Genomic DNA, 22095 nt, shown 5'->3' on the forward strand with positions numbered 1-22095 from the left:
TTGAAACCAACCCAGACAGAAAAGAAGTCTATGAAACTCTTATCTCTAATTACCAAAAATGGAGCTGTGGTTCAAATGGTAAAGCACTAGTCTTGAGGAAAACAACAACAAAAAACCTCAGAGACAGCTCCCAGGCCCTTAGTTCAAGTCCTAGGACCCACATGAGAGAGAGAGAGAGGGAGAGAGAGAGAGAGAGAGAGAAGGGAGGGAAGGAGGGAGGGAGGGAGGGACGGACGGAAGGAAGACCCAAGGGAAGAAACTAAGAAAATGGAAATGTAGAATCTAGAATCTGATGAAAAGCTATGAGAAGTACCTACAATTCTTTCATTAGGAGGAGAAAGTAGTATGCCATGCTGGCAAAAAGGGAAGAATAAGTAGTTCAGAAATGAAAATGTACTCAGATCAAAAGGCGTCTGGTAAACAGTGACTGGTAGAGAGCCAAACGTGGATGCTGACATCCAAGCTTGACTTTGCTTTTGTTTCTGAGTCTTCTCTATGTTTTCCCTTTCCTTTCATGGGTACTTTTTTCCCTCAGTCTCTACATTGCCATATTTCTAGTTTTAAAAATTCCAGACTACTCCAGTCTCATCCTCTGCAGATGAAGGAATTTCTCTAAAAGTGGCCATTTGAAACCACCCCCATTGAATCACAGGGAACTTATTTCTTCTCCATCGATGGAAAAAGAGGGACAGGTTATGTTCAAATGCTTTTACTTTGTCAAACAAATAAAATGGCAAAGGGAGATGATGTTTGTTCAAATGTCAGATGATATTAAGAAGAAACAAGAATGTTTTGGTGGAGTGAGAATAATTTACCAGTCATCTTAAGATAAAACTATAGTCTCCATTTGTTCAACTCTCATGACCTTGACCAAAAGAACAGGGCAAGTTAACATCAGTGACAACTGAAGCAGATAAACTCAAGCATTTCTTATAGTTTAAATACAGAATGTTTCCTGTGGATTTATGTGTTGAACTCTTGGTCCTCAGCTAGTGGCACTATTTTGGGAGATTACAGAAATTTCAGGAAGTGGGCCATGTTGTAGGAATTAAGCCATTTGGGGACATGCCAGCCTAGATCATACCTGGTCCCTAATCTCTTTCTCTACATCTACTTCCTGTCCACCATGAGGTGAATAGCTCTTTGGCACATGTTCCTGATGACATGATGTTCTGCTCAGATACATGGGACCAAGCAACATGGATCCACTGAGCCCAAATAAATCCTTCTTTAATTAAAATTATTATGTCAAGTTTTAAAGTGATAGTAATGCAAAAGTAAACAAATATAATCTCTAAGGCTGTACAGGGAAGAAAAGTAGCTACAACTACAGAATCCTTTGGAAGAGAAAATGGCTGCGATCTTACCTAACATGCTTATTAAAGATAGCTCAAACTCATCTTTCTGAGTATAGCCAGTAGTTCAGAAAGAAGGCTTTTAATCTCATTCACTGTGTGTTTATATGTATCCATTTCAAACCTCATTTTTATTTCTGTAAAGTGACAAGATTAGACAATAGTGTAGATCCTCAGTATTTCATACAAGTGTTTGATTGTACATACCCATAATTAAGTAAAATAAGTATGCCCCTTAATACACATTTAAGCTTTGAACTTCTTTGGACTTCCAAATAAGTAACAGATGATAATGTATGTTAATGTTTTAGAAATGTAAGCTACTACAAATCTATACATGTAAGTAATATGCATTTATCACAATGTATTTATTGAGCCCTACTGTATGCCAGACTTGCAGAAGAAATGGCATTGAAATACATATTTCCAACTCTTCTCTTTTAGGCCTCTGCTGTTAAATGACTGTTACCATTTACAAATACTGTCTGTCTGTTCTTTCTTTAGAAAGACCACAGACAAGACAAGAAAGAAAAAAGACAATGGTATTAGAGAGGATTCATGACTTCACATATTATCCTTGACACTCAATAATCTGAATGCACTTAATTCCTTTGAACTGTACAATTCTAGCTGCTATTGGTGTCTTACCATAATTTTGGGGAAAACCAAATGGAAATGGAAAATCAGGTTCTGATCTCAGACTTTGCCTAGTTTAACAGCGAGGACCGTGGTTTCTATGTGTATGTGCTCTAACTTTCTCTGTGGTAAACTGGGAATTGTTGCATCTCTCAAGGGGAGGGTTAAAAAAAAAACAACAGGTAAAACGCACTTAGTACTTGTGCAAATACACACTGGGAAGAATTGATGTATACACAAGTCTGTGGTCACTTCTCTTCCTCACCATGCTTACAGTCACCTAACTCAAAAAGATACACATCAGTTGACATAAATGTTAACTCTATGATTTAAAATGCTTTTTTTATGTATGGGGGGCAAGATGTAAGTTTGGGGAGAAGTTAATACTTTCAAAGAAAATAATAGAACCTTCACAGTTTTGCTGTTATTATTGCTTTTGGGGGGAGGGAGATGCTTGAACTCAAGGTCTGGACACGGTCTGTTAGCTTTGTCCCTCAAGGCTGGCACTCTACCTTTTGAGCCACAGCTCCACTTTGAACTTTTGGTAGTTAATTGGGTCTAAGAGTCTTATGAACTTACCTGCCCAGACAGGATTTGAACTGAGGTCCTCAGATTTCAGCTTCCTGAACAGGTAAAAGCCACTGACATCTAGTTTACGACAGATTTTAAGATGATGAGTCTTACACAACTTGTAAGAGCATCAGCATAATAGTTGTTACCCTTGGAACAATTGAAATGCAACAGTGATTCCAATGACAAACCAGAATCTTTATTATCTTTTTCTTCTTTTTAAATATCAGAGCAGAATACAAAGCGGAGAAACTTCCCTCCCATTCCTTTGAGGTTGACCATGAAGATGCTGATAAGGATGAAGTAAGTGGCTTGCCGCATATACAATGTTTAACCCTGAGGATCCTTAGTTCCAGCCTGGAGCTGGAGTTTACCCATTCTGCCCAGTGATTCCTCAGCAGCAGTGATTCCTCCTCTGTTTCGTGGGGGCTTTTAAGCAAAGTGAATCCTATTTGTTGTGACATTGAACATGACTATTGCAGATGAGTCAAAGGGAAGGAAAGGATTTTAAGTGCAGTGTCTAGAATCTGGGATGTGTGGAGTTGACTGCCATACTAATGATGTCTTTTGTGCAGGATACCACTTCCCACTCATCGTCTAAGGGCGGTGGCGGAGCTGGGGGGACGGGCGTGTTCAAGTCTGGCTGGCTCTACAAGGGGAATTTTAACAGCACGGTGAACAATACCGTCACTGTCCGGGTAAGGACACCTCAAGACTAATCATCCCTCTTGTCTCTTCCTTCCTGTCGCAACACAAAGGACAGTCACTTGCAATGAGTTTATGATCCCTGTCGTATTTTATTTATGAAGAACTATGAATGTTCTTTCTCCACAACAATGCCTTGCTAAAGGAATTTGCAGAATACTAATTTCCATGAGTAACCGGCATACTGCAAGTTGACATCTCCCTTCTATCTTCTTTTCCTTTCTTTTAGTCATTCAAGAAGCGCTATTTCCAGCTGACTCAGTTACCAGATAACTCCTACATTATGAACTTTTACAAGGATGAAAAAATATCCAAAGAACCAAAAGGCTGCATTTTTTTGGATTCCTGCACAGGTGTGGTGCAGGTGAGTAGAAATTCCTTTTCCCCCACTCTTTCCTCTTTTTCCATTTCAAAGTACATTCAGCAAATATTTATGAGCAATCTTCCTAAGTCAAGGAGTACTATACATTGTGGGGGCTCAGCGAAGAACGTGCACCCCTGATATATTTACTGAAGAAGGAAAATGACCACGGTGTGTTTACTGTGTACAAGCCCACTGAGCTACAAAAATTCAGAAAGGTTATGCAATTCACATCATTCAAGGTGTGAACTCTATAAATGTTGTCTTTATCAGGAGGTAATGAGACGGTAGTAACTTAACAGTGTGCATACATTACATATCACTTTCTTCAAAGAGGAGGTCTTTTGCAAAGTTTTACACTGATTTCCAAAAGTTTTGTATCACAAGTGGACATAGTAATAGGTAATGCTATTCTGGAAGTTCTTCCTATTTAAACAGTTGTCCTAACTGCTGTGGCAAAGGGAAACAGAATGATTCCATAGCCCTCCCCCTTTTCACAGACATTAGATGTATGTGCTTCCGTTCAAAATATTTATTTCTTTGATTCTGCTGGAGTTTCCCTCATTCTTTCTTTCTCTTTTTTTTCTTTTTTTGGTCAGTTGTGGGGCTAGCACTCTGGGCCTGGGCAATGTCCCTGAGCTTTTCAGCTCAAGGCGAGTGCTCTACCATTTGAGCCACAGGACCACTTCCAGTTTTCTGGTTGTTAATTGAAGATAAGAGTCTCATGGACTTTCCTGACTGGGCTGGCTTTGAACTGTGATCCTCAGATCTCAGCCTCCTGAGCTGCTAGGATCACAGGCGTGAGCCACCAGTGCCCTGCTATCCCTCATTATTTCTTATTGTGTAAATACTGAAGCAAATAGCAATCTCTCATCAGATTTCACCAGACTCTGGCTCCTTGAGGATAAGGATTTTGTTTCCAGCCCCAAGAACTGTCTGTATTTTCTATGATCAGCGAGCCCCATACTACATAGTTTGTTATGTCACAGCTGAGTTTATATCTTGAACTTATTATTGTGGGCCCCTTAGATATGTGGATGCAAAACTGATTTCTCTCCATTCTCTTAGTTCTGTCCTATTTCTGGACAGTTCATCTGTTAAAATCTGGAATGCCTTCCAGAAAGTAATAAGGCTGAACTTTAAAAGGGAAGAATTAATTATGTGTTGCTGAGTACTCTGCTAGAAGCAAAAGCTAATTGCTTTTTAATGCAGACTCTAGCTCTCTATATGGAAAGGGCAATAAGGATCTTAGTGGAGAGTTAAGATAGTTGTCTATTGTTGATCACAAAGGAGAAATATGATGTAAGTCTTTGGCAGTAGTTCTGAGATCAATAACTGCATTGTGTAGACAGTAAGTTGAAAAATTGAAAGTATTTTCTTTCCTAACTATACTTAAAAAGTTTGCTCTGGTGAGCAAGTTGACTTTTTTATGTTTTTTTACTTATTTTTTTATTGTGAAAATACCATACAGAGGGATTACAATTACATGGGCAAGGTAATGAGTGCATTTCTTATTAAGCATTGTTGCCTCCTCCTTTGTTTCCCCTTCCCATCCCTTCCCATCTCACCCCCACCCCCCCCCACCCCCCGCACCAAAGTTGTAAAGTTCATTTTTGATATAACATCTTGTACATCTCATTGGTGTAATGGGTCCACCTGTATCCCTAGTTAAACAATTTGTTTTTTCCCTTCCACTCCACAAATTATACCAGCATCAAATACAGTGAAAGCAGGGGTTATACCGTGGGGGAGGGACACACAAAGCAACAAAGAAATATCTTATAAATATGTTAGATACAATAGCAAGAAAGAAAAAACATTTGAGTCCTTAACTTGGGGTTCATTTAACATCAACTTATCTGACAGTTTCTGCTTGTCTCAGACATATACTAGTTCTTGCCAATAAGGGAAACCATGGGACCTATGTTTCTTTAGGCCTGGCTTACTTCACTTAATATAATTTTTTCCAAGTCTTTCCATTTCCTAACGAATGAGGCAATGTCATTCTTTCTGATGGAGGCATAGAATTCCATTGTGTATATATACCACATTTTCTTGATCCATTCATCTACTGAGGGGCATCTGGGTTGGTTCCATATCTTAGCTATGGTAAATAATGCTGCAATAAATATAGTTGTGCTGGTAGCTTTAGTATGGTCTTGTTTGTAAACATTTGGGTAAATGCCCAAAAGTGGGATTGCTGGGTCATAGGGGAGCTCTATGTGAAGTCTTTTGAGGAACCCCCATACTGCTTTCCAAAGTGGTTGAACAAGTTTACACTCCCACCAACAATGAAGTAAGGTTCCCTTCTGTCCACATCCCCTCCAGCATCTGTTGTTGTTAGAGTTCTTGATTTTTGCCATTCTAACTGGGGTGAGGTGGTATCTCAATGTTGTTTTGATTTGCATTTCTTTTATGGCTAGGCAGGTTGAGCATTTCTTCATGTGTCTATTGACCATCCTTCTTTCCTCTTCAGAGAAGTTTCTCTTCAAGTCTGTAGCCCACTTATTTATTGGGCAGTTGTTTCTTTGAAGATTTGTTGTTGGGGGATTTAATTTTTTGAGTTCCAGGTATATTTTAGATATGAGACCCTTGTCTGTTGTAGGACTGGTCAAAGAGGACCATCCCCGATAGAGGAGTACTGGTCTTTGGTCAAGAGTATATGAGTAGCTGCGCTCCTCTGCTAGAACCTCCAAACAAGCTCTCAGGTTGACTGTTTTTTAAATAAAAGTGACATTATATTCTTTTGTTATATAGTAAGTTTCAGAAGTGCAGTTTATTGTACGTAATGTCTCTCCACCTCAAAGGGTCATAGAACACAGTGTTGGACCCACAACTTAGGGCTTTCGTCTCCCTTTCCACTCCAGGTATCTCTTCTCCCTCATATCTTTCCTAGACTGTGTTGCAGTCCCTGTGTTAGGAAGCCTCTTGTTGGAGGAAACACAAGCCGGTCAATGTGCAAGTCATAGTTTGACCACTAACTACCCGAAGACACTGATCTCGGATGTCTCATCCATAAAGCCAAAGTAAATGTGAGAATATTGCCAAAATATCTGGGGGACAGAAAGTCTTCCACCTTTCTTTCTTAATGGTTGCATCACTCACAAAGTTTACAACTTTGGAGGAAACACATTCCAATGTGGGAAAGCCTCTTAGTAAATATTGATTTACCTTCCTGAAATTTCTACCTGAGTATGCTGGTTAGTCAATTTCCTTATCTGTTCATTAATTAAGTCATCCATTCAACAGGTTTATTTAGGACCTGTGATATGCTAGAAATACTGCTTTTGCACAAGGCATTCAATTCCCCGCCAACTCACAATCGGAGAGGGTCATAATGGCTACATGCTCACTTTTGCTCAGTCTCACAAGAGCAATAATAGTGATACGAATGGCAGAATCCATGGGATGTTCTAGGAGCATAAGACAATGACCTCTTCTAGGTCTGGCTGCCAGTTTACACAACAAAGCTGGGTCTATAGGATTTGCCAAGATGAATTTTACATATTTGCCTTTAACGTGTTCCTCTGTATGGCTCTACATGTATGTTCATGTTTACCAATAACATATGGACATCATTGGGAACCTCCGATGACTTTGGGGAGACAGAGATTGATGTGTCATCACTTTGTGTGTGGGCTCCAGTTTTTACATTACAGCTCTTTTTGGCTTACAAATGTTTACAGCTGGGAAGGTTTCAAGCGAGATAGTTGAAGGCTTAACCATGGCACTAGTACACTCTTAGGCACACAGTGTGCGTAGAGATGAATCACAGGCACACAAAAGCACAGAACAAAAGAATAACTAGAATGAGTCAGATCTCTTTAGTACAGAATCATTGCCAGTTTCCCTTGAATTAACCCCCTCTCCCCCCCAAAAAAGGAGGAACAAAGCTTTCTTCCTCAAAAAGTGTTACCTAGCACTGGACATTCTTAGGGAGCTCAAGTTCATAGCAGTCTTTAGTGAATATACCATTTTAGTTTGCCTCATTCAGACTCAGTCTATAATACTATATTTTCCCAAGAACAATTCTTTTAATTCTTAGCTATACATTACAAGGGAGACCTTGAAGCAGAGAGAAACCCCAACTTCACTTTCTCAAAGACTTTCAATGATTTTCTGGTTAGCTTCAATCATCAATTAATAAACAAAGCAAAAACATTAATTTCAGCTTTCTACTTTTTTTTAATATCATCAAAATGCCTTATGCTGGCTCCGTCTGGAAGAGACTACTCTTAGTTTTGCTGCTTCCATTTTTGCCCTGAGACTAAGGAATATTTACAGCTCTGTTAGCTCATCTCATTCCTTCAGAGTTTTTATTTATTCATTCTTCAGTCTCCCATTTATCCATTTCTTTCTCACCCATCCATGCTTACATATCAAATCCTGGTCCTGTAGAAGAGAATGAATGGCCAAAAATCCATGAATGGTCCCTTCCTCAACAGTGATAATGGGTGATATTACTAGGTTCTGAATCTGCTACCCTGGAGTCCAAGTAAATGACCTCATGGGTCTAACCAAAAGCTAAACATGGAGGTCAGGAAGGAACTGGGCCCAGGTTGAGATGCAGGATCACCTTGCATTGTTCATTCCTAAAGATAGTCACCCTAAGAGAGGAGCAGTGAGATCTTGAAAGAAAACACATCTAGAAACCATAGCTATAGTGTTCTGGCTCCTTAACACTTAGAATGATACCTGTAGTGTTCTTCATCTCATAAGTTATCTGATGGCAGTTGGTACAATTTATGTTACTATTCTCCATGTTTATTAAAATAAAACTCAGAGATAACATGATTGTATAAAGTCACAAAGCTAATAAATAGCAACATTAGATTTGAGATAGAGAAATGTCTGAGAGCACAGAAAGATGCCTGCAGAGATGTGGCCTTTATCACAAAGTGAGCATGCCCAGATAAATGTACATTTATCCTACATAAGCTGTATGGGCATAAACACCACTGTGTGTATGGCTTTAAGCAATGAGTATTAGATATTGCATTCGTGTGAGCAAATACAGTTAAGAAAGCTAGTACATGCTCAGAATTGTGGAAAAGCCAAATTAGAAAATAGTTTGACTCCTGTCTTAAAAGAGTTCCCAGCCCCCTATGGGAAGGTTACCCAGGCAAAAAAGGAAAAAAATGGTGTGTGCAAATAAGACATGAATGGCATATCTCAAAGAGTAAGTCCTGATAAACAATGCCAGAATAAAATTATGTTTACTGCTAGATGATGCCATATTTATTATAGTATATTTATATTGCATTAATTATATTATTGTATTACACACATATCATTCAGATAGGTTATATTTAAGGTGATTTGCTTGCTGGCCCTCTATTGAGTTAAAATGTAAACTTAACCATGGGAAGAACTTTGCTTGGATTTCTTTCAGTGCTGAGTGACTGGCATAAAGGAGTTATCTGATCTATTTTGTTGCATGAGAGAGCACATAGGTCCTGAGATAGTGGGACAAGTGGCATGGATGACATCAATACCAATAACCTGAATTCGATATGGTATATTTCCTTTTATAGGTCTTCTTTTATTCCTGCAAAAAAATGTAAATGATGCTAGCAGCATCATAGGCCTAATGGAATATTTTGTTTGGGTAACTTCCCTCTTCGGTGTTCAGTCTCCTGGCTTAGTGGTTTTCTTAGAGTGTGTATAATTTGAGATGTTTCCAGATGAGCAGAACATTGTGGAAGCAGACCTGTTTACCATAATGCATTAAATGCTTTATAAGACAATAAAACATTTTCAATTTTCTGTTATTGATGAAACCACACAGATGACCTTGGAAATCACAGAGATGACCTTGGTGAGCTTCACTGAGCAGAGTGGTTGTGAGGTCGTCAAAGAACTCACTTTTAATGGAACAGAAGAAATGTGGGAATCAGGTTATGATTACTTCTTGCTTACCATTCCTGTGACAACACCTGCACTTGAAGATTATTAGAACGTCATCTTGGTTTTCTATTTTTGTCTTTCCTTTTTTGTTGTCTGTATGCTATTATCTTTGAGATTACAAAGATTGAGATAGAAAAGCCCTCACGCATCCTAATCATTACCAGCATAAGCTTCTCAACGCTGCAAGTAGTTCAATTTCTCTCAAAGAAATGGAAAATACTTCAGCTTGGAGAAATTGCAAGTCAGATATCTATTTCATCTCTAAATGCCCTCTTTTGAGAAACAAAAACTTGTTATACTTTGCTCAGGTTTTTAGGAGTATTTTAATAATGCTATCAAAGTTGGGGACAATGTTTAAATCATTTGAGGTACACAATGCAATTTAGAAAATCAATTTTTATTTACATACTGGAGTGTTTCATTTCTACTTGGCATCTGCCTTTGAAGGCACGTTGCCTCGGCCCATTTTTAACTTTGGCCTATTGGAAACAAATTGTGGATCTTTCCATCTGCTGCTCCATGTATTTACAACCTCAAATTAGTCAAATATAGTCTTTCATGTTTATTTCCAAGACAACACTAATGATTCGCTTACATTCAGATGTTTGGCCATACCCTCATCGTTGGTCCATTTCTGGTTGTTTTCTTGACTATCTTCTTCCATTCCTATTGTTTTGTGAAGGAAATAGCACCTTAATAGAAATCCCTTAGACTTAGCCTATCAGTAAATGTCACAGGCAATTTTATAGACTACCCTCATCAGAATCTTCCTGGAGGGAGGTGGGCACCTAAGATTTACCTTCTAAAACTAACTGCCTAGATGTTCTCTTTGCACAATGAGTATCAGGCTACTGCCTTTTAGGTTTCTCCTCACCCCTATTCCCACTGAAGCAGAAATGATCTGTTCAAAGTACAACTCTTGACTTTCCCCTTAGCTTTGTCCAAATCATTCTTTCCTATGCTCACAGAGGCCAGTGTTCTCATCTAAACATGCATATACAATTTACACTTATTTTCCAATTTGTATTTGTAGGATTTATTGGTTAATGTCTGTCTCCCTTATTCTGCAAGGGGAGAAATTAAATGTATTTCTGCCTACTACAAATCACCAATTTGACAGGCCCCTCTTTTATGGGTGACAGACCCTCTTCTATGGGAGTACTATCACTGCAGTAAGCATTGGGGATAAACATCATCTGCCCATATGATACTTGTGATCTTCATTCCGTGAATGACTCATTACAGAGCAAAGAAATGTCTTATACTAGAGAATTCTTGGAAGACTCTACAGAGTGATGTTTGAACTGTGAAGTTCCACCATGATAGCCATAATCAACTTTTCCACTGACTAATTGTTCATTCTGCCTCAATTTCTTTTTCTTCTTTTTTTCCCTCTTTGCTATGTATACAATTACAGTTGGTCCATATCCTCCTCTCCTTCCAGTGTGTTCTTCTCAGTCGTTAAACTGTCTACTCCTTTTTACAGATTTCAACTTAGATATTCACCTATGCGAGAGGCCTGCTATGAACACAAACCTAAAGTATCTGCTTATGCCATTTGTCCATGTTGATCCAACACAGGGCCAAGGATTTCTGTTTTTCATTTATCTGCTTGACCATGCTTTCAAACTTGTATTTACCCACTATTTCCCTGCTAGAATAAGAACATATTCTGTTACACTCATAAAATATGACTATTTTCAACCTTGTTGTTAAGCCTCCTGTATATTAGCTATCTTAGGAGATCCAATAGTGAACAAAACTGGCCCAAGCCTCATGGACAGAGATTTGAAGGAGAGGTGTATTTGTCAAAGCAAGCAAAGAAAAATGAACGGCCTATAATTTCATATTAGATGCCATGTTCTGAGGACAAGAACCTTTGTCCTCATGTCCTAGGCTGGGGATTAACATAGATTTTTTTCAGGTGAGGTTTGAAGTGTGAATACGAGTGAATAACCACATGAGGGATAAACCCTGTGATCTCTATGTTTGGGCGAATATGCGTAGAATGAAGGGCACCCATTTTAGGACAGGCAGCAAGAAAGATGACAAGGAACTAGAGCAAGACCTCTTGGGTTGGTTGACAAATGCAAGGAAGAGAAGTAACACGAGAAGAGTCTGAAGGTTGATGGAGAATCCAGAGCTACAGCTGGTATTGGGATATTATTGCACCTTGGTGCCCTGTGAGCCACAGGACAAAATAAGAAAAGAGCCTCAGGTAGAGCCAGGATTATTGTTAGAAGTGATCAAGTGAAGGAAGAGCCACCAGTGGAAACTGAAAAGTAGTGGAATCAATTCATGGGGGGAAAAAACACACCAGAATAGAGTGTGATATGCAGACTAGGGAAATAAGTTTCAAGGAGGAGGAGATGCCTCCCCATATTAATTCTGCTGAAAGGCCAAGGAAGACACAGAGAGGAAATATCGCTTGAATACTAAAGCAGCAAAGACCTTGGTAGGGACCGGAACAGGTGCTTCCTCTGGAGCAAAAGGCCTTAGAAGCCCGACTGCAGAGAACCACAGGCTGAACACTAGGCGAGAAGACCAAGGCACAACTTGAAGAAGGTTGGAATACACTCACATTTGTGCCTGGAGAAGGACTTTGTAAGCCAACGTACCCATGCCATCAACAAAATGCCAGCACACAGTATTTCTTAGGACAGTGTTGAAAGAAACGAAGCAAAATGAGTCCCACTTCCGTAAAATGTTGTCCTATTCTGGAAAGGCTCCTTTATCCTTTATGTTGCCTGCTTGTTTGAAATACATCAGTCCCAATCCCACCTAAAATGTCTCTCGTGCTCTAAGGTTTCCTGTTTTGTCTCCCTTTCTTTTCTTTTTTCTATACCACAGAACAACAGACTAAGGAAGTACGCCTTTGAACTGAAGATGCACGACCTGACTTACTTTGTGCTGGCAGCTGAGACGGAGTCGGATATGGACGAGTGGATCCACACCCTGAACCGCATCCTGCAGATCAGTCCTGAGGGCCCAATGCAGGGGAGAAGGAGCACAGAGCTCGCCGACCTGGGGCTGGGTGAGAGTTCCAGGAGCCATCTGGGCTTGGCCGTGTGTGGCCTGCACTTTGGGGTCAGTTAAGCTGTTCACTGAGATGTCCGGCTCCTCATACATCCTTGAGCTGTTGGCTCACAGAACCACCCTAAACCATTACCTTTAGAGAGTAGTGGCGGATGAGTGGACTTCGGTATAACTGTGGGTTGAATGACAGTGATATGAGGTTGTTATTCTGCAAATGATGTTGGAAATCGCCTGTCAGCATCATCAAAAATGTCTGATGGGAAGTAAGTTATCTTGCAGGGAGAGTGTGTGGGCTCTTGCTTTTTAATTACATTTCTTTTATCTTTGACCTGATTTGACTTATTTCATTTTAATTTTTAAACATAGTAATACTGTTTAGGTTCTTCAACCTTTAAAGAAATTATCTTTAAGTAGTTGTATAAAGGGGTTTCAATTCGATACGTCAGGTTATGAATACAATGCCTCTTGATCAACCTTTTTTATCGGTCTTCCCCCTCTCTCTCAATCCCACAATTGTCACAGCCCCAGTTTCACATACAGGGCTATTTTGACTGCATTCTCCTACCTTTCTTCTCTTCACCCATCTATCCCCTACCCCTGGGCCTCGTTCCTCCCCCTGAATCACTACATTTAACTAATGGATCATAGACTCTATAAAGGAGAATATGCAGTGCTTCATCTTAGAAAGGCATCTTGCCTTTGTACTTTTGGGCCATCCTAAGATTCACTTCTTTGTGAAGTGTATGTAATATGTGTAGAGATTTTCTTAAGATTACTTTTAGAAAGAATTTTTTCTACCTAGTGGCCTCCTAAGATTCTAGTTCATGCCAGCAAAGAAAATGGGATAAGAAAGAGGAAAGGAAGGGTGACAGGGCTTCATCCCAACTCACAGCTCGGTGAAGGCCAAGTTCTCTGGCGGCAAGAGTCAATCATCACTGCCAAGGGAAAAGCAGCTCTAGACCTTTTGCACGGCACTCCATGGCACTGTGGTATATTAGGAACCAAAGTCTGTTGAAGCTGTAGTTCTCTAAGGACTGTGTGCTATAAAGTAGGATGACAAAGGAGAAAACTGTTGTAGATTCTAATACGAGTACTATTTGTTATCATCGATATTTTGCATTCATGTATTATGTACTTAGTGCTAATCATCTAGCGTATGCATGTTTGAAAGGTCCTGCAGAATTTTAGTAAATGAAGCCAGAAAATAGGTTTTAAACAGACATCATAAGGGTTATCACAAATATTTATATATTCATGAAAACTCTACTGCCTATGACTGAAGTGAGTCAACCCTACGTGTATGTGTAGTATGGTAAAGATTCACCATGCGATGGTATCATTGTAAAGATCAGATGCTTGCCAGGAGGTCTTTTTTATGTAGGAGAGAGAACAAAAAGGTGTAGGCTCAACATCCCTCTGAGCTCTTGAGTCTAACCTATTTGAGATTACCGGAGGCTAGAAAAGTCTCTGAACAAATCTGGGCAGAGTGAAACATGCTTATAATCCCACTTACTTGGGAGGTAGAGATCAGGAGGATCATAGTTTGAGGCAAGCCTGGGAAGAAAACATGAGGGAGACGCTGGTCTCAACCAGTAAGCCAGGATCTGTAATGTCAGCTGTGCAGGAGCCATAGGTGGGAAAAGAGCAATCTGAGGCTACCCCAGGGAAAAAATTAGACTTCGGAAAACCAAGCAAAAATACTGGCTCTAGTAGACAGTGCTTGACTAGCGAGCATGAAGCACTGAGTTCAGACCCCAATACCACAGAACAGAACTTAATTATCTGTCTTGATCTGTCTTTTCAAGATCCACTGCATAATTCTGTGACTTGTGAATGTACGCTGGAGGAGACGGATTCTTCAGAGAACAGCCTACACCCAGACTTTGCCAAAGTAATAAAGTTGACATTCTATTTGCAAATAAATCGGAGCTACTTATTACTTACCAACTTTCAGAGCGAAGATGGAATGCTTTCGTTTCAGAAGTAGACTAGAGTCCTTCAGAAATTTCCATTAACCTAGGCATTTCACTTAACGAGCACAAGGCATTGGGAAGTTGGAGCATAGATTTCCAACATTTACCAGGTGTTAATTGATAAGCTTTAAATGGTAGGAGCTGCTTCTTGGTGGTGTGGAGTGGGCTGGGCTACAGACTGAGATTAACCTGGCTTTCTCTGCAGTACCTCACAGAAACAGAAGACAGTGTTAAGACAACGCGAAACATGGAGAGGCTGAATCTGTTCCTGCTAGACCCAGATATAGATGTAAGTCAGAATTCCTTCTGAGCAGATAGAAACTAGACCCCTTACAACCAAGGTTTCCTATGTGGAATTTCTTTTTCATCACGAGAGTTTTGATGACTAAAACTTTTACACACTTGGCTTTTGGGTTGTTTTTTTTTTTAGACCCTGAAACTTCAGAAAAAGGATGTTTTAGAACCTGAGTTTGTGATCAAACCCTTTGAAGAGAAAGCAGCCAAGAGAATTATGATCATTTGTAAAGCTCTCAACTTTAATCTTCAGGGATGTGTTACGGAGAATGAAAGTGATCCCATAACAAACGTGAGTTTCTCATTTGATGACACCCCCACATACAGCCCCCAATCACACCATCGCCTTCAAAACCTTTTCTACAAGCCTGGCACCTGTGGCTTATTCCTACCTGTAACCCCAGCTACTCAGGAGACAGAGATCTGTAGATCATGGTTTAAAGCTAGCCCAAGCAGGAAAGTCTGTGAGACTTTTCTCTCCAATTAACCACAAAAGGCCAGAAGTAGAGCTGTGGCGCAAGTGGTAGAGTGCCAACCTTGCGCACAGAAGCTCAGGGAATGGTGCACAGGCCATGAGTTCAAGCCCCAAGACAAGAAAACAAAACAAAATGACCTATTCTGTTCCTACTCATTCCAAATGCACCATGAAATGTACTTAACTGCATTTTTCCACGTTGCAAAAGCCACAGGTTCTGAACTAAGTCTGTCCACATGCAACCAGAAAAGTCTCATTAAAAGACAGTGTTCTAAATTCTCTTCATGACATTAGCACAATTAACTCAGTACTCAAAATGGCTTTTTTTTGTTTCATGCCAGCCCTGGGGCCTGAACTCAGGGCCTGGGACTGTCCCTGAGTTTTTTTTTTTCTCAAGTTAACACTCTAACTCTTGAACTACAGCTCTACGTTTAGCTTTTCTTAGTGATTAATTGGAGATGAAAGTCGGTTGTGGGGCTTGAACTCTGGGCCTGGCACTGTCCCTGAGCTCTTCAATTCAAGGCAAGTACTCTACCACTTGAGCCACAGCACCACTTCCGATTTTCTGGTGGTTCATTGGAGATAAGAGTCCACAGACTTTCCTGCCCGGGCTGGCTTTGAACCACCATCCTCAGATCTCAACCTCGGGAGTAGGATTACAGGTATGAGCCACCAGCACCCAGCTGATCAAGATGTTTTATACTCACAAACTGATCTGTTGAATTAAAACCTCTTTGTTCAACCACTTAAAGATAATTTTAAAAAATCAGTAAATCAGAGTGTCAGCAGAAGTGTCAGAGTGTCAGCAGAAGCTGACTTTTTGTATTTGAGTAGGTCTCACCTATCAAAAACAGGTTTAGAAAACACAGGGTTATTGTTCTTTTACATACCTGTTCATCCAGGTATGTTCATCATACCTGTTCATTATACCTGTTAAGTTGGAGTGTTTGTGTTGTTTTTCATTTATTTTACAATGCATTAAAAATAATTCCATTGTGCCTACAAAAAAATACTACAGAAATTTGTGAGTTTCACCTTAATAGACATTTATCATTCATAATACTGTTTTTTAAACCTTTGCACATTTATTCAGTGACATTTTTAGCTCCTTGCTCTTAATTTAATGAGCATGTTTAAAGTAGTGGAATTTTTTTTCCAAGTTACTGAAGACCCAACCACTATGTTTAATAAATGAGCATCTAAAGACCTGGAAAAACTATTCCATGATAAGAAATAGCCATTGACAGCATGTAAATTTTAGTCCTCACATTGAGGAATACATTCAAGTTGAGGGACTTACATTTAAAATACTTCCTTGAAAATAAGAATTCATTTAAAAAATCCATACTAATAAAATTGCCTCACGATAAAGCTACGTTTTGATTTTTGTTCTTGAATTTTTAAGAATGCAGAATTCTAAACCTAGGAAATGAGGCTTTTATTTGTTGGCTTTTGAAAGAGCTTTGTTAAGTAAATCCATATTGAAAAGGTAACAATTTAAAAAGTAAGAGTTGACATTTAAATTGAAAAGATGGATTGGGAGAAATAAATGAATCACGGTATGCGCATTAATTTCAGCTGGGTTATCAAATAGGTAATGCATTACCATTCACTAAACAGAAAGGAAAATCAAAATACAACAATTGAGGAAAACAAAGCTAAAGATTTTATTATTTGACCTTCAAAGTGTTTTGAGTTTCTGAGTTATGTTCTTTTTAACATTTTTTTTCATTTTTCAACTCTTAGCTGACGAAAGCTACCACAAACCAGAGTTTTTATTAAAGTAAACTGATAAAATATAAAACTTTTACTTTGTAATGACCATACTAAAAATAATTTATTACCTGACCACATGTCTATAATTAATGGCTCGTGCCTATGATCCTAGCTCCTGACAGTCTAGAACAGGAGACTCAAGGTTTGAGGTTACTCTGGACAGAAAACTTCAGCCAACCCTTTCCCAGACTGTAGCTGTGTGTGATGGTATGCCCCTGTCATCCTAACTTGATGGAAAGCTGAGAAGGGAGGATCATGGTTCCAGGACAATCTAGGCAGAAAAGCCATACTCTGGGGCTGGGGCTTTAGCCCAGCGGAAGGGCGCCCGCCCAGTGCACGCAAGGCCCTGGGTTTGGTCCTCAGCCCTGGAAAAAAAAAAAAAAGGAAAAAGAAAAGCCATACTCTGTCTCAATAGAAGGAATTGGGCACAGTAACACATGCCTGTCATCCTAGCTAAGGAATCCTAAAATAAGTGAATTGTTTTCGGTGCATAGGCCTGGGCAGGAAGTGAGACTCTAGCTCAAAAATAACTAGCACAAGTAAGAGACTGAGGAATGACTGATTGGTAGAGCACTTGCCTCACAAGCCCAAGGTTCTGATTCCAAACACCACTACTGCCAAAAGAATAATATTTGAATTGTATTTTATATATGGAATTCTAATGGTAAGAGAGCTGGTGAGTATTCATATCATTAAGGAATAGAACATGTACCTCTGTTATCAGCTAGTCCTATTTCTACATTTCAAAGGTTGGAAGTCATTCCTTAAGCATTTAATAAAATCCTCAACATGAGTGAGCCTGTGCAACAATGAACCATAGTATGAGCAAGACTTTTTTCATAACCTACTCGCTGACAGAACACTGGCATCCTCTCAGAATTAAACGACATAAAATGAAAGTGCCGCTAGTTAATTACATAGCTATGTAATTACGTATATGTTTATATATATAGGCTTATAGGTGTTTACATATAGCTCATAATTAATATGTGTCATTTATTTCAATTTAACTTAATCTCCACTGTATTTAGCAGTTTTCTATTTTCTGTTTTTATTTAAGTAGTTGTACGAAGGAGTTTATGAATGTCATTTGTCTTGATCAATTTCACTGCTCTCAACATTGTCACCTGACCCTCCCAACCAGCCCCTTCCCTCACTGTTCTTAATCTTGTAGGATATACATTCAATATTTGACCACATTCCCACCTTTTGGTCTTCGTTCATCTTCCCCTCTCTCCTTGATCACACCCCACTCCTTTCAAGTTCCCATTTCCTGGTGTTTATTTTATTGAATGATGATTTAGCCTTTCTAAAGAATTCTACTGTTTTGAGCTCTCCCCAGAATCCACTGTATTTCAGTTAATACATTTGCGTGCAATTGCATACCCCCCCAGTGTTTACTTATATATTTGTAAATTAATTGTGGCTTCCACATATGAAAGAAAACATGCAACCCTTGTCTCTCTGAGCCTGACTTACTTCTCTTACTATGATTTTCCCCAGGTCCTCCATTTCTTTTCAAATAATGCAATATGGTTCTTTCTAATGAATGAATTCCATTGTGTATAATGAATCTTCTTTCCTGTGACACTCTAAAAACATTTAATAGTTTTTATTTTTAGAATCTTCTTTTCAGAGTTGAGGATGTAGCTCAGTGATAGAGTACTTGCATAGTGTTCTGAGGTGCTATGTTTGATCTACAAGGCTGCAAAAATCGAAATATAATTAAATTCACCCATAATAAATATCTCTCCACTTCTTAATCCCTTTTCTTCTTAGTTTATTTTTTAAATTTAATATGTTACTCAATGCCTTTTTTGTTTTTTATTGTAAAGGTGATAACAGAGGGGTTACAGTTCCATAGATTAGGTAATGCGTACATTTCTTTTTGAACCGTGTCACCTCTTCCCTCGTTTTCCCCCCTGACTTCCCTTCCATCACAAGTTGTATGGTCCATTTTCAACATAGTGTCTAGTGAGTATCACTGCTGCATTAGTTCTCCTAATCTCTTAAGTAGGTGCTTTCCCACTGATGCTATATATCTCCTTTGTGTGTTGGGATCTCCTGGGACTTCCTATTCTGACCCTCTTCATGCCATGACTTAAACAAAATCCCCAGGTCGAGGACTACAGCCCAAATTCATTGATTAGACTAAAAACTCATGTATCTACCGCCACTAGGATTTTTACAGATGACTTATACATCACATTCAGAATTCCTCATGTATCTTTATTCCTTGTATCCATAGATATTATTCTCAGTTTAGGTCCATTTAGTCACAAATGTGGGGATTTTCTTTCTTCATGAGCCAATGTTCACCCTTTTTGCAGTGAACCAACACACACATGCAGTGGATTTCAAACCCATTGACTGTACTTCCTTAATATTTCTCAACTTAACCATGATTTTGTTCTACTGTAATCTTGCTCTACTATTCTTTTCTTGTGTATTTTCATATCATTTTCTTTGCATAGGTCTCTCACCCTAGTAAGTTCCTTTTTCATTAACTCTACTCAATTCCTAATTCTTTAAAACTCAACCAATAATTTCCTGTGTTTCTTATCTTCATTACTTTCCCCAATTTTTCTTTATTTCCCATCTTCTACTTTCTTTCTGGAATCTGGGCAAGAGCTTAAGGGGGAATCACAAAAAGCCCTGGACCTGGGCAAAAATTCAAGAACTCTGGATGGTGGGGAGAAAGAATTCACACACAGGCTTGGATCTGGAGACATGTCCAGATAGGTATACAGAGTAGGACAGAGAAGGTAGTTGAAAAGAGAATGGTCACTTTGAACCAATGCGTAAATGAATTGAACAAATAAGTAAATACATTCATAGTAATGAAATCCAGATATCTCATGTGAAAAGACATCTTTTCTGACAGGAAAAACAGAGATTAGAAGAAATCTTTCACTGTCTAGATTGGAAATGAAATTCTTAGCATGAACTCACTGATTTTTAGGAAACATTATATATAGAGATAGATAATTGAAAGTATATTTTAGTACTGTGTGTGTGTGTGTGAAAGAGTAAGAAAGTAAGATCAGAAACCACAGAAACAAATAATGTCTCAGTAACAGTGATCACAAAATCAAGCTTTCGATTTCTAAACGTTACCTTCACTAAAATGAATCAGAGGTTTCTAAAGAAGTGTCTGGTGCATGGGAAGCATAAACTGAACTTCAAATATATTGTTGGATGAAGAAAATGATGGGGACCTCCCAAAAACACTTAAGAGCTACTTTGAAAGAATGCCTCAAATCTAGGACAATTTGAGCATCACCACAAATAAGAAGAAACGGGTACTTCTCCATATATAATCTAGAATGGATTAATTATATTTAGCAGTGAGTGTCTATTTTGTGTAAATGGTTAAATGAATGAATTAACGGAGAAGTGGAATGATCATCTTTACACTGGAATATTAACTAATCTATGTAGACAAATGATGGAAATAGGTAATCTCATTAATAACCAATGTAGTGGTTGTTGATTCTAGTGGGCATTATTAATGGACTAATTGCACTGAGTTGGATGAGTAGCGAGACATTGGGAGTCATTTCAGAATACATTTTCACAAATTCTGATCAACTATCAAAGAGAAAATGATAGGTTCACAATTTAAAAAAACTAGCTATACCAATATGACCATATGAAGGTTACCATCAGAAGTGTTCAGAGTTGAGATGTGTTGAATGTGCTCTTGACTCAGTCTACTTCAAAATTATTTGAAAATAAAGGAAAAGTATATGTTTTTAAAAACTCAAATGGGACATCAACTCTTCTTAGGAAACTTCGTACCTTCTCTGCCTTTCTACACAACTTGAGGCTCAACTAGTTAACACACTATGCTTTCAGATGTATCTTGGTCACATCATGTATTAAAATACTTAATATAGCACAAGCATAAAGTAAATGCTCAACAAATGTTAGCTCTTATGATTCTATCAAGTTATGATCATTTTAAATGCAGAAATTATTGGACAAGTGAAGTATTTCTCAGCGCAGTCTAGAAACTTCTAGAATTCCATTCCAAACTTCCCAGAGCCTGGGGAGAATGAGATGACACATTTTCTCAGAGCATCAAAGAAATAACTAAAATGGTTTGCAAGCCAATCCATGGATGAGAATACTTTGATGAGAAAAATAGTGAAGAAGTAAATGAAATACACCCCTGGGGTGTGAGGCATCTGCTGGAGGAAAGAGTTTTGGTCCTGTTCACTGAGTACAGAGGAGCTTGCTTTCTGCATGTAGTTCCTCCAGTGCTTTGTGAAACAATATACTACAAAGACTGTGGATAGAATACTAACTGTCTGTCCAAACCATCTGCCTATTGTTTTTTGTCTAGATTGAGCCATTTTTTGTGAGTGTGGCACTTTATGACCTGAGAGATGGTAGGAAGATTTCTGCTGATTTTCACGTGGATCTAAACCACACAGTGGTCAGGCAGATGCTCTTGGGGCCTCCCATGGCTTTGGAAAATGGCACCATCGACACCATCACCCCAAGACAATCAGAAGAACCCCACATCAAGGGACTTCCAGAGGAATGGCTCAAGTTTCCAAAGCAGGTGGCACTTTTGTTTTCTTGTGATGGAACAGAAAATTCTTGTTCCACTGATTGGTCCCAACAGTAGAGCATATAAGATGGGCAATTTTTCCAAGCAAAAATGTTAATACATGTCTTTTTTATAAAAAGAAAAACAGCACATTTGTAAATGTCTCCAGTGTGCTTTCTCAGATGTGTAATACCTGTTTTTTTTCATACATAGGCTATATTTTCTGTAAGTGATCCACATTCTGAAATTGTTTTGGTGGCCAAAATCGAAAAAGTCTTGATGGGAAACATTGCAAGTGGTGCTGAACCTTACATCAAAAACCCAGACTCCAACAAGGTAGTGTGTGTATTTTCTTATAAATAATATCAATTTCTTTCAAGAAATAAAATGCAAGGCTGAATTGTCAAGTTTGATAAATGTATAATTTTAAACATTTACTTATTAGTGAA

The 22095-nt window shown here is 38.8% G+C and overlaps 1 protein-coding gene across 5 annotated transcripts in view; it reads left to right on the plus strand.

The window, feature by feature from the left end:
* Positions 1–22095, plus strand: part of Dock10 (dedicator of cytokinesis 10) — a 164606-nt gene that overhangs the window by 55609 nt on the left and 86902 nt on the right. For all 5 annotated transcript variants that reach the window (XM_042679374.1, XM_042679376.1, XM_042679377.1 and 2 more), the window contains exons 5-13: positions 2792–2864; positions 3137–3259; positions 3496–3630; positions 12385–12568; positions 14376–14461; positions 14749–14832; positions 14974–15129; positions 21437–21658; positions 21860–21982. In XM_042679374.1, coding sequence (XP_042535308.1) covers positions 2792–2864; positions 3137–3259; positions 3496–3630; positions 12385–12568; positions 14376–14461; positions 14749–14832; positions 14974–15129; positions 21437–21658; positions 21860–21982 — 1186 coding nt within the window. The remainder of the gene's footprint in view (positions 1–2791; positions 2865–3136; positions 3260–3495; positions 3631–12384; positions 12569–14375; positions 14462–14748; positions 14833–14973; positions 15130–21436; positions 21659–21859; positions 21983–22095) is intronic.

The sequence above is a fragment of the Dipodomys spectabilis genome, unplaced genomic scaffold (genome assembly GCF_019054845.1).
Source record: "Dipodomys spectabilis isolate Male_0828 unplaced genomic scaffold, ASM1905484v1 ptg000051l, whole genome shotgun sequence".
Taxonomy (NCBI): domain Eukaryota; kingdom Metazoa; phylum Chordata; class Mammalia; order Rodentia; family Heteromyidae; genus Dipodomys; species Dipodomys spectabilis.